Raw genomic sequence first — 12500 nt, 5'->3', positions numbered from 1 at the left:
GCAAGTTGATTTTTCGCCTAAATGTTTTGGACTGAATCCAAAGAATGTTGTTTTAAACAGTATCTCTAAAGAAAATCTTCCTACACATTAAGGAACATCAGTTCCCCAATGGAGTTTGCACGGCTACAAATGGCGGAGGTGTAAAGAGATGCTGGTTTGAGCTGTTAGTCCCCGTACTGCAGAAGCCGTATCATATGGATCACATTAAAGCGTTATGACTTAATACCAGAGTGGGGAAGACCTGCTAACAGTTGACCTCTCCTTTCCTCTGATCTAGCAGCTCTTTTCTTGGCTCTGCGGCACGCTAATTGGGGATCCAATACGGAGTAACTGGAGCAGGGCTGGAGGAGCGCTGCTCTATGTCCTGACCAAACCCTGTGGCTGCCTGTATTCCAGCTCTTAACCTGGTAATGAGCTCTCAAACTAGACCCTAACTGCAGCAGCGTGAGAGAGAGGGAGAAAGAGACAGTGAAAAGGAGAGAGAATTCCTCACAGACAGTGTTCACACACTGGCCTGTCCATTCAATACCTTAAGAGAGTCAGGACAGGACAGAGCCATACTGAAACAGGAAGGGGAGACTGGATGTAGCTCCGAACATCCCAAAACTCCGCCGTTTGCAGAGTGCTCGACATTTAAATGACCCTGACCACAGGCAGAGAAAGCAGTTTGTATAGTAGTATCGGACAGATTATTTGCGTTAACCGGTACTTAGAATAAATGCCTGGGTAATGTGATCTGACTTGTAGCTGAGCAGTAGTGTGTCTTTTTCAGGAAAAGCAGGACAGAGTTCTTTTTCCCTCTCTGGACCGGACCAATGAAACCACTGTAGACTTCGAAGAGGGGACATTTGGAACCAATCAGCAGCGTGTTTAAGAGGAGCCACAGATCAAGTGTCTGTGAGCGCGGCACCCACACACGGAATTCATCACCTCAACTTCCTGGCCGCCGTCTTGTATTCACTTCTGTCTGTGGAGGCCACAAGGTGTTCGTCCAGACCCTGGGCCGGGAATGTTGGCGTGAGAGTAAGCGGTTGCTTCTGGGTGAGGGCGAGTTGATTTGAGATGCTTCAGGGTGTGGCTTGTATTGTGGGTCAGCTTGTGCTGGCAGCTTCGGATTAGCAGGTCAGTTTGATTTCAGCGATTCTACAGGCTACAGGTGCCATCATATTGTCATCAAACAAAGTTCGGTCAAGTGCAGCTGGTGGCATGGAAGGCAACGTGTCTGCAAGGAAGTGTTTGCATTTGAAATCCTTTCTGTATGGCCACGCACGTGCTCGTGTCACACCAAGCTGCTCTGTGTGTGTCTGTCTGGATGTGAAGGCATGTCAGGCCTTCTCTGCCCTCTTCAGTGTATGCTGTGTTCCCCAGCATGACGGATCCGTCTGGGCTAAGTGGGTCGTCCAGAGAGATCAGCTTAATGGTGGAGAGACATCCCTCGCCTGTCCCCCACCGAGCCATTCTAGCAGGTAAACCCCCCAATCCCCCTGTCCCCCCCCCCTCCCGTCCAAACCTGAACCTCTATTCTCACAAGATCTAATGAGGGCCTGCGACCTCTGCTCCCCTTTACCTGCTATTGTGGTGTGGGTGGAGGGGTGGGTGGAGGGGTGGGTGGGTGGGTGGGTGGAGGGGTGGAGGGGTGGAGGGGTGTCTGGAGGGGTGTCTGGAGGGGTGTCTGGAGGGGTGTCTGGAGGGGTGTGTGGAGGGGTGGGTGGGTGGGTGGATTCACCTTCCTTGTGTGCAGCCCCACTAATGCCAGCCTTTGTCTTGCAATCCACTCAGATTTTGTTCAATTAGTTAACCTAGCTTCCCCCCCCTGCTGGGAGCCCGCAGACACGACACAGGAGAGGCTGGTGAGGTTGAAAAGGACGAGACGGAAGAGGAGGAGGAGGGGGAGGAGGGGTAGGAGGAGGAGGGGGAGGGGGGGTAGGAGGGAGGAGAGGGGGAGGAGGGGGAGGAGGGGGAGGAGGGGGAGGAAATCTGAAGGTTTTTCTTTTCTCTGCTGAGAACGTAGAGTTCTGGAGACAAGTGGAGAAATGCAGAGAGCAGAGAGTCTCTCTCTGTCAATTGTTGCATTTTTTGAGATTTTATGAAACTATTGTGTGTGTGTGTGTGGGGGGGGGGGGGGGGGGTAATTTGGAAACTGGATTAAAATGCATATTAGACAAAATATCTTAGATCTTAGTTTGTTCTACCTGCCAAAACGTTAAGATGGGACATGACCACATCAGATCAGACGTAAGCCCTGTGTTTTCATTTTAAACTAAATTGGGAACAATAGTTTATAAGAATAACTGCAATGACATGTCATCTAATCATGCACTTTTTCCAGGACACTGAAAACTACAAGTGGATATATCTACAGAAACGTCACTTATAAATATAACTATGTTATGTACCTAAAAGACGAGGATCAGGTAGAAACTTTTTAAGCTTTTAAAAGTTCAGGTTCAAGTTTCAAACAGTAGTCTAGTCTATACAGTTTATATAGCTGTGCTGTAGGTAGGTATTAAAAACTGTGCTCTCTCTCTGTTTCTCTCTCTCTCTCTGTTTCTCTTCCTCTCTCTGTTTCTCTCTCTCTGTTTCTCTCTCTCTCTTTGTTTCTCTCTCTCTGTATGTGTGTGTAGATGTGCTTTGACAACCCTAATTATTCTCACGAGACACACACAAGATTAGAACTTCCATAAAAACAGACTGCACCAGCACCAAACATCAACAATTATTTCAGAGAAAGGGATTACATCGAGTGTGTGTGTGTGCCTGCGTGGGGGTGTTTTGTCTTGTTTGCCATAGACACCATTTCTCCAAAACAATCAACCTCCAGAGACACTGGAGGGCCGCTCACTGGAGAGGCGCTCACTGGCGGAACGCTCACTGGAGGAACGCTCCCTGGAGGAACGCTGACTGGAGAAACGCTCACTGGAGGGCCGCTCACTGGAGGGCCGCTCACTGGAGAGGCGCTCACTGGCGGAACGCTCACTGGAGGGCCGCTCACTGGAGAGGCGCTCACTGGCGGAACGCTCACTGGAGGAACGCTCCCTGGAGGAACGCTGACTGGAGAAACGCTCACTGGAGGGCCGCTCACTGGAGGGCCGCTCAATGGAGGGCCGCTCACTGGAGGGCTGCTCACTGGAGGGGCGCTCACTGGAGGGCAAACTGGCCTCACATGAGACAAAGCCACGCAGACACACACAGACGCACTGCAACCCCGGCACTGCACCTTTTAACCGGACAGAGAGAGCACAGTCGAAGCCCAAGGACTCCTGGGGGGCCCTGGCGGTCAAGAGATGGGAGAGGAAACACTCCTGGGTAGGTGGGCAGGGATGTGCCCGGGCTGACTGAGAGCAAAGCTGAAAGTGGGCCCAGACCTTGGGTCAGGGTGTGAGGTAACATGGGGGTGGAAGATGGGGGTGGAGGACAGGGGTGGAGGATGGGGGTAGAAGATGGGGGTGGAGGATGGGGGTGGAGGATGGGGGTGGAAGATGGGGGTGGAGGATGGGGGTGCAGAAGCCCTTTAAGCTGATTAGGCTGGTTGGCCACAGCTCTATTTCCCAACACAAAGCAGAGGCTGGAGAGGGGGGAGGAGGAGGGGGGAGAAGGACTGAGGAGGGAGGAGAGGGGGGGTGAGAAGGGATGAGGAGAGGAGAGAAGGGCTGAGGAAGGGGGGGGTGAGGAGAGGAGAGAGGAGAAGGGGTGAGGAGGTGAGAAGGGGTGAGGAAGGGGGGGGTGAGGAGAGGAGAGAGGAGAAGGGGTGAGGAGGTGAGATGGGGTAAGGAGGAGGATCCCAGGGCAGGAGCAGCTATCCTTTGACTGTCATAACGTGCAAACATGTTATATATATGTTATATATTGTCCACACAAGCTGCTCTCATCACAACTGTAAGGAAGTCAGAGGCCCCTGACACACATTCACAGCACTGCTGTTCTGCAGCTGACTGAAGTGTTCAGATTCCCTTCTCTGGACCGAATCTGAAGACATAAACAACTAAAGAGAACCTAAACAGTAGTATCCTTTTTCTCTACTATGAAAACCTCAAACCTCACTGTGTCTAAACTTACATTTGAATGGATTGGGTGTGTGGTGCCGATCCTCCAGCATCCTACAGTAGTTAGGAGTTGTTAAAAACCTTTCAGCCTCACTCCCGTTGAAGCTAAATGGTCCCAATGCTCCAAGATCCCGGTGGAGTATTTCAAGGACAATATGCCATGCTCTCTTCAAATCCCTCCCAAAACAGACGTGCCTTTTTAGAATTTCTAAATGCTGTTCGTGAGAGCAGGGATGTGTGTCCATTCACGACTGCTGAGTGACAGAGAGGTCCATCCCCAGAGCGTGCTCTGTAAGCTGCACTGTGAGCAGGCTCTTCTCTCACAGTGTGTTCGCTGCCTCAGGGATTAGGGCCTTTGGGTGGGGGCGAGGTTGTGACAGGGTGACAGGCCATCAGTGGGCAGGACAGGGGGACAGTGGTGGACATCAGCATTCATTCAGGACAGAGGCTTTTACACACACACACAAAACCTACCCTTCTCTCCGCCTGCCTCCGGCCCAACCTGCCTAAAACGCTCTCTGGTTCTGTCTGGGCCCTTGACATCGGGTGTGAATGACAATCCCACACCCGGACACTCCCCCTGGCCCCTCACTCAATCCAGTCCTAAGCTCCCAGACTCTCTCCTCGTCCAACGTCCAAGCCCTCCAGCTTCCCAACCTCTCCCTGGGACAGGCAGACCCAGGGTTGGCCCAGCCCAGGCACATAATCCTTCGCTCCCATTCACCAGCAATGCTAATCCCGCCTTCGATTTCTATCACAACCTCCACCTCCACCCCTCACTCACGAGGTGCACAAAGGCCAGGGGGGCAGCCCCTTTCCACTCCCCCTCAGCTCTGCTATAGCTGGGGGCTGGATCTTTCTTCAGGAAATCTGGACCCATAATCCCCTGGGGCAGAGTGGTTGCCACTGCAGAGAGCACCCACACAGATGAAACCACAATGAGGCTCACCTCTCAGACAGGGACGGCAGGGCTTGGAGAGGGACGGCAGGGCTTGGAGAGGGACGGCAGGGCTTGGAGAGGGACGGCAGGGTTTGGACAGGGACGGCAGGTTTGGACAGGGACGGCAGGGACAGGGACGGCAGAGCTTGGACAGGGACAGCAGGGCTTGGACAGCTGGTGCCTTTGAGCTCACGCTAATGATGAATTCCAAATCATCCATCTCATATCTGTTATTCTCAGCATTATGGCATAGCGACAACTGAGACAGATTTATCATTTTTCAATGAAAAGGTCGAGTTTTCTCTCTCTCCTGCTCTCTCTCTCTCTCTCTCTCTCTCTCTCTCTCTCTCTCTCTCTCTCTCTCTCTCTCTCTCTCTCTCTCTCTCTCTCTCTCTCTCTCTCTCTCTCTCTCTCTCTCTCTCTCTCTCTCTCACACACACACACATCTGGTACACAGGACCCTGGTACACAGGACCCTGGGACACAGGACCCTGGGACACAGGACCCTGGTACACAGGACCCTGGGACATGCAGCCCTGGGACACAGGACCCTGGGACACAGGTCCCTGGGACATGCAGCCCTGGGACACGCGGTCCTGACTGCTCTCTCTCTCTCTCTTATTTACCCAGGCTATCTTCCCCATCAGTCACCGTGTCTGCCTTCATAAAGCACCTCGGCCATAACTCTTTTTTTCCCCCTTTATGAATAAAGCCCCAAATTTATGGTGATAGCGAGTAGCGACGGCTTCCAGTCCTGTCAGGCCGGCTCTCCTCCCGGCCCTCCATCATACTCTCCAGATGGGCCGCTCTTTATCGCTCCCTGGTCAATGACATCACCCAGCATGCACCCAGAATTGATGATGAAAGCAAACAGATCTATCTTAACTCACATTTACCAAATCAATCCATTTTTACAGACCTCAGCTTATTGGCATATTGACGGGATGCGGGCGGAGGGGGGGGGGGGTGGGGGAGCGGGAGTAGACAAGGAGGGTGGCTTAATGGCGTTTACCATATTTAATGCTGGGATGTCATCACTGAATATCCGTTCTGAATAATGTGGCATTTCATCATAAATGCTTTACAACTTATTTACTTAATGGAAAGAGTTATGGCACCCTGTCAGGAAGGTAATTAAACATAATGATCCAGTGCTGCCGTGCTGAGATCTCATCCTTCCCAAGAATCTCCCCTTCACAGTTCCTCATCTTTTTAAATACATATTATTTGAGCTTCACATAAATTACCCCCGGATTAAAATTCAGGAAACCTTTTTCCTTTATTTCCTTCCCTGGGAAAAAAAAAGCCTGAGCGCTTGTTCAACCAACCGTAAATCTCTCAGAGAGAGACAGATACTTTTTTCAATCATAGTAAAACCCAATGTTAGCGAAATGTAAAGAGAGAAGGGAATTTATTCAGCTATTAGAGCAATCGATCTCATAGCTTTGCAGATTGGAAACGAGAGGTTCCTGGAGCGGCAAACTTTCAACCAAGTATTTATCTGCTAACGTACTGCAGGATTTTGGGATGTGACGGGACTTAGCATGATTCTCAAGAGCATTATGAAGTATTTTTTGAGTTCTGCGTTGTGGTCTGTGATTGCATCAGACGTTATTGTGTGCTGTTGTTCTTGTGTGACAAAGAGTCAAATTTTAGGCCCATACAAGGGAGGATATGTTTAGTGGAACTCAATTAGTCTGAAACTCCCCTGGCCTCCCCCCCTGGCCTCCCCCCCCGGCCTCCCCCCCCTCGCGTCCCCCCCTGGCCTCCCTTCCCTGGCCTCCCCCCCTGGCCTCCCTTCCCTGGCCTCCCTTCCCTGGCCTCCCTTCCCTGGCCTCCCTCTCCAACTTAGTAAAAGAAGCTGACACAGACAGAGCCCAGGCCTGACCTCTGACCTTCAACCTCTGACCTGCGCCCGTGACCCTCCATTTGATTGTCGGCCGTGAATGACCAATATGTGATTGGCCGATTCCCGCTGTGGGTCTTTAACTGGGATAAAGACAGAATTTATGGCTTTCCATTTTAATTGAGTTAAGAGCAGGGACCAGAGCACTGACTAGGTCTCTCCGGTGGCTTAGCTGAGAAGATGGAATTACGTCACTGAGCTACAAATGGCCAGCTGAACACTTTCATCATGATGTCAAAACAGAGCGCAGACTAGATACAGACTCAACAGAATATCATGACACCCCCCTCATACTTCCTCCCCAGCTCAGCACCTGATCCTCTCTCTCTCCTCCTCCCTCCCTCCCTCCCTCCCTCCCTCCCTCCCTCCCTCCCTCCCTCCCTCCCTCCCTCCCTCCCTCCCTCCCTCCCTCCCTCCCTCCCTCCCTCCCTCCCTCCCTCCCTCCCTCCCTCCCTCCCTCCCTCCATCCCTCCCTCCCTCCCTCCCTCCCTCCCTCCCTCCCTGGTGTTTGTATCCCTGGTTGTATCCCACCCAGCACACACACCCAGCACACAGACACAGACACACAGGTTGTTGTCCTACCTCCCATCCCAGGCTGGGGTCACTCAGACGAAGCCGCTGCTCTCCCACATAGGGTCCGAAGCGCTCCCCCGCCTCTACCACCCTGTGGGTCCACACGCCCAGGGCACCGCCAGCCACGCCTGACCTCCGCAGCTCAAAGTGGGCAGGAAGGGGCAGGTCCTTTTGGGGGGGCGGGGTGGTCGAGCGAAAGGCGGAAGGGTCCATGGGAGAGGCGTCGTCAGCAGAGAGAGCTGGAGAGAGTGGGTCGTCTGCAGCAGGGGGGAGCAGATTGGGGTCTCCCTCCAGAGAGCACACGTCTTCCAGGACGTCAGATGGGTAGAGGGCAAACTCATCACTGTCACCTGAGAGAGAGAGACATAGGGAGAGAGAGAGAGAGAGAGAGAGGGAGAGAGAGAGACAGAGAGACAGAGAGACAGAGAGACAGAGAGAGACAGAGACAGAGACAGAGAGAGAGAGAGAGAGAGAGAGAGAGAGAGAGAGAGACAGACAGACAGACAGAGAGAGACAGATAGACAGACAGAGAGAGGTGGAGGGAGAGAGAGAGAGTAGAGAGAGAGGATGAGAGAGAGAGGTGGAGGGATAGAGAGAGAGAGACAGGGAGAGAGTAGAGAGAGAGGATGAGAGAGAGAGGTGGAGGGAGAGAGAGAGAGAGACAGACAGAGAGAGAGAGAGACAGAGAGACAGACAGACAGACAGACAGACAGACAGACAGAGAGAGGTGGAGGGAGAGAGAGAGAGTAGAGAGAGAGGATGAGAGAGAGAGGTGGAGGGAGAGAGAGAGAGAGACAGAGAGAGAGAGAGACAGAGAGAGAGGATGAGAGAGAGAGGTGGAGGGAGGGGGGGAGAGAAAAAAAAGAACTTGATGGCAGGGCTCAAGCCAATAATCAAGCCAATAATCTTTCCATTATGTTGAAGAGGCCTTGACAAGCTACTGCATGAGAAAGATGGTACTATACTTCAATTGCTTCAACCCAGAGCAACAGGTAGCACATAACAAATTGAACAATGAAACATACAAATTCCTGTTACATTTGTGGGGAAGTCTTACACAAACCAAATGTTATTGAGTTAAATCAGGGCTGTCACAGCACACTGAGGTATCCGATTACACAGTTTTGGTTCTGTTTTTTGACCGTGGATAACGGAGCACAAAGACGGCAGTTCTGACTGTTTGTCTTTCAGTTAGTGTCGTACGCGGCGGGTTGGTGAGGTTTACTTAGCATTGTGCTTCTCTCTGTTTTATATTTCTCTTTCCTGACCTCCACTGCCCGTGTGCGGTGTGAAAACAGAGGGAGTGGCGGGAGTGCGAGGCCAATTATGAGTACAGTGAGAGAGGACAGCACAGCCTGACCTTTGACCCCACTCTGGGCATGCTGCAAAGAGGGGACGCGTGGCCGCTGAGTCCAGAAACACCCATTAGTCCTGGCCGTAGTCCTGGCCCTAGTGCTGGCCCTAGTCCTGGCCCTAGCACTGGCCGTAGTCCTGGCCCTAGTCCTGGCCCTAGTCCTGGCCCTAGTCCTGGCCGTAGTCCTGGCCGTAGTCCTGGCCCTAGTCCTGGCCCTAGTCCTGGCCCTAGTCCTGGCCCTAGCCCTGGCCGTAGTCCTGGCCCTAGTCCTGGCCCTAGTCCTGGCCGTAGTCCTGGCCGTAGTCCTGGCCCTAGCCCTGGCCCTAGTCCTGGCCCTAGCCCTGGCCCCAGTCAGAAACACACTGACCAACCGACTAACAGACAGACACGCAGGAAGTGACCCCTGGGAGGCAGCTGCTCCCCCTGTGCATCTGTGGCAAGCTGTGGTTAACGTTTCCTGACAGGGGGGCGGGGCCTGACAGGGGGGGGGGGGGGCGGGGCTAATGAGGGTCTGCATCCCACCCCGGAGCCACTCTGGAACATTTCTGCCTGTGTGACTCTGCACCACTGTAAGACCGGCTCTTTGATTCACAAACACACACACACACACACACACAATAGACCATTAGATTTTCCTCCAGAGCCTCCCTCTGACCTCTGACTCCTAGGTGAGGAGAAACAGGGACAGTAAGAAGTTGGATGCATTAAAGGACAGGTGACTCCAGCAATAAAAACACACACCGACACAAAAATGTGCAAGGTCCACTTTGCAAAATGTTTTTAAAAAAAATACGCCATGAAAACACGATCATCTATGGCATGAATTCTCCTGATTACACATGTACACATTGAAGTCCTGAGTTTTAAAGGATCAATGTATGTGATCTGTAGCCAGTCAGGAAACTAAGCACATTTCAACATATCATACGGGGTCTAAGGTAAGCATAAGGGCATTAGAATTTGTGTACAGAGGTTTGGACCTGTCAGATAACCTAGTGACCCCAGGTCAGTTTCGACAGGTCAGTTTGTACAGGTCAGTTTGTACAGGTCAGTGTGCATGTTTTGGTGAGCTGTGGTCTCAGGACACCTAAAGTCAGAAGGAGGAAGCCAGCTGTCAGGAGGAAAGAGGAGAGATCTGGACATGAGACCAGAGATGCTCCTGTCAGGTTGTGTTTTGACAGGATAGCCTCACATCTTATAAGACAAAGATTAGATGTGTTTACGTTTACACAGGTTCCCTCCCGGTTGAAGCAATGAAAAAAAAATCTGTATCTGGTAAAAAAAAATTTTTTTACTCGACCTCTTCTGGTATGGACATGCATGTTTAGGGGTCTACAATCCACCGGGAGAGTTCCCCACTGTCTTCCTACAGGAGATCAGTGGGTGCTGGACCATCAGTGTGTGACTGACATACGCACTGTGTGGGCTTGGTATGGTGGTCAGGAGGGCCTGTGAGCAGACACTTTGGCCCAGCCTGAACCACAGAGAGTTAAGACGTTCTGAGCAGGACCGTATTGCTTGGTTATGGGCCAGGATGGGATGTGTCCTACAGTACACGGTTGAGACAAAGTGATTTGAACTGTAACTGCCTCTACATTGCTTTTCTTCAAACTGGCAGCTGAGTTCAAATATTAGACCAGAATATCCCAAGCCTAGACAATTAATTCACGTGGACTTTGGTTCATGAACATGTATGTTTCAGAAAGGTAAACTAAGGGTTCCGCCACCAAATATCACAGTTTATTTTTATTTTTATGTGTGATTGTGCCATTTCATTTGATTGTTCAGTTTCAGACATGACTTCATTCCTGTGTACAGACATCCTTTTTCTAATTATGTAAGACAATGCCTTGGTAGAAGGAGCCAGTTTTGGCTCTGTATCCTTTGTGGCAAACAAACTACACACAGACACAAAAATGTGTAAGGCCCATTGTAACCAAATAAAAATATAAAATAAATAAACATCAAAATCTGCTATAAAAACACATAACACTGCATGTCATGACTACTATCGAACACGCACACACATTAATATCCTATGTTCCCAAGCTCTCGACACCAAATTCATTAATTTTTATTAGGACGGAAAACATTTGTTCGCGGGGCCCTATCTGCATGGGCGGAATGATTTTCACCTCTGGCACGAGGCGCCGGGCGGACTCATACATCACGCCATTACCTCGAGCACCACGCACCGCCGTCATCAGGGAGTGAATTAAAGATGATAGAAGGAGCTATTAATCACCGTGACAAAGCCCCTAATGGAAGGGTGACCCGGCGCCTGCCAGGGGACGCCTGGGCACACACCCATGGGACATCTGGAAACATATGTTTACAGAGAAATAACCTACCTGTGGACCTCTCCCCCTCCCCCTCCCCCTCCCTCCTCTCCGTTTCTCCTGCAATCTCTCCCCCTCCTCCCCCCGTGTTTGTCCTTCAGGTCTGTTCTGTCTTTCACCCTCAGGTGCCAGAGTACAGGTCTCATCGAGGGGATGCGTTTTGGCGTTGTTGAAGAGACTTTTGAGTCCCTCGCTCGTTGACAAGAGGACCGTAGGGATGGCCGTGAACCTGCTGCCTGACAGAACCAGACGCTCATCTTCAAATCTCTCAAACTGCATTCTGGATCAATGCGTTTACCCTTGAATAAATCGTAGACAATTGGATCGAGCTCACATCGACCTGAACAACTGGGATGAGTGGCAGGACATTGAGCGGGAGTGCCAGTTTACCTGGGCAGGCCAGGCTGGTACAAACACTACAAGAGAAGGGCTTTTACCCTTCATCCAACCTGTCACCAATCAGTGATCCATCCAGCTGCTTTCTCATTGTTGATATTCATTTCCCTTGCCGACTGTACCAAGTATTTCAACAGATTAACTGATCGGATGCTCAACGACAGCGACTAGATTTCCTATAGTCCGACACTGACAATATCCATTCAGAGACCTGCGGTTTCTAAGCACTGCTAATTACAGTGCATGTATGCATCCATGTCCATGGTGGGGTGTTGTAGAGAGCGTTGGGAAGCTATGCCCTGGAGAGAGGCAGTAAGCCTCATAATTAACTATGGCTTTGTGCTTAATGAAGGCCTCAGTCCTGCTTTGTGGAATCCTTCAGTTAGGCTGCCCACTGGGCCTCCTCTGCAGCTGACTGACAGAAACAAACAGAAGCAAGCCAGCTCCCCTCATAGCCCCCAGCCAGCTCCCCTCATAGCCCCCAGCCTTGTCCTCACCAGCCCCCAGCCTGGTCCTCATCCAGCCCCCAGCCTGGTCCTCATCCAGCCCCCAGCCTGGTCCTCTTACAGCCCCCAACCTGGTCCTCATCCAGCCCCCAGCCTGGTCCTCATCCAGCCCCCAGCCTGGTCCTCATCCAGCCCCCAGCCTGGTCCTCACCAGCCCCCAGCCTGGTCCTCATCCAGCCCCCAGCCTGGTCCTCACCAGCCCCCAGCCTGGTCCTCATCCAGCCCCCAGCCTGGTCCTCACCAGCCCCCAGCCTGGTCCTCATCCAGCCCCCAGCCTGGTCCTCATCCAGCCCCCAGCCTGGTCCTCACCAGCCCCCAGCCTGGTCCTCACCAGCCCCCTCCTTCCCCCACCACCACCCCACCCCTCATCCAGCCACCTTCTCCCCCCACAACCACCCCTCATCCAGCCCTCTCCTCCCCCCAAACCAGGTCTTTACCCGGCC

The 12500-nt window shown here is 52.1% G+C and overlaps 1 protein-coding gene across 8 annotated transcripts in view; it reads right to left on the bottom strand.

The window, feature by feature from the left end:
• mecom (MDS1 and EVI1 complex locus) overlaps positions 1 to 12500 on the bottom strand; it is a 114750-nt gene that overhangs the window by 71658 nt on the left and 30592 nt on the right. For all 8 annotated transcript variants that reach the window (XM_084674379.1, XM_084674376.1, XM_084674377.1 and 5 more), the window contains exon 2: positions 7472 to 7812. In XM_084674379.1, coding sequence (XP_084530505.1) covers positions 7472 to 7812 — 341 coding nt within the window. The remainder of the gene's footprint in view (positions 1 to 7471; positions 7813 to 12500) is intronic.

The sequence above is a fragment of the Hypomesus nipponensis genome, chromosome 15 (assembly GCF_054491055.1).
Source record: "Hypomesus nipponensis isolate SF chromosome 15, ASM5449105v1, whole genome shotgun sequence".
Classification (NCBI taxonomy): Eukaryota; Metazoa; Chordata; class Actinopteri; order Osmeriformes; family Osmeridae; genus Hypomesus; species Hypomesus nipponensis.
The sequence above is the reverse complement of the archived record's forward strand: the minus strand, read 5'-3'. Positions and strand labels throughout refer to the sequence as shown.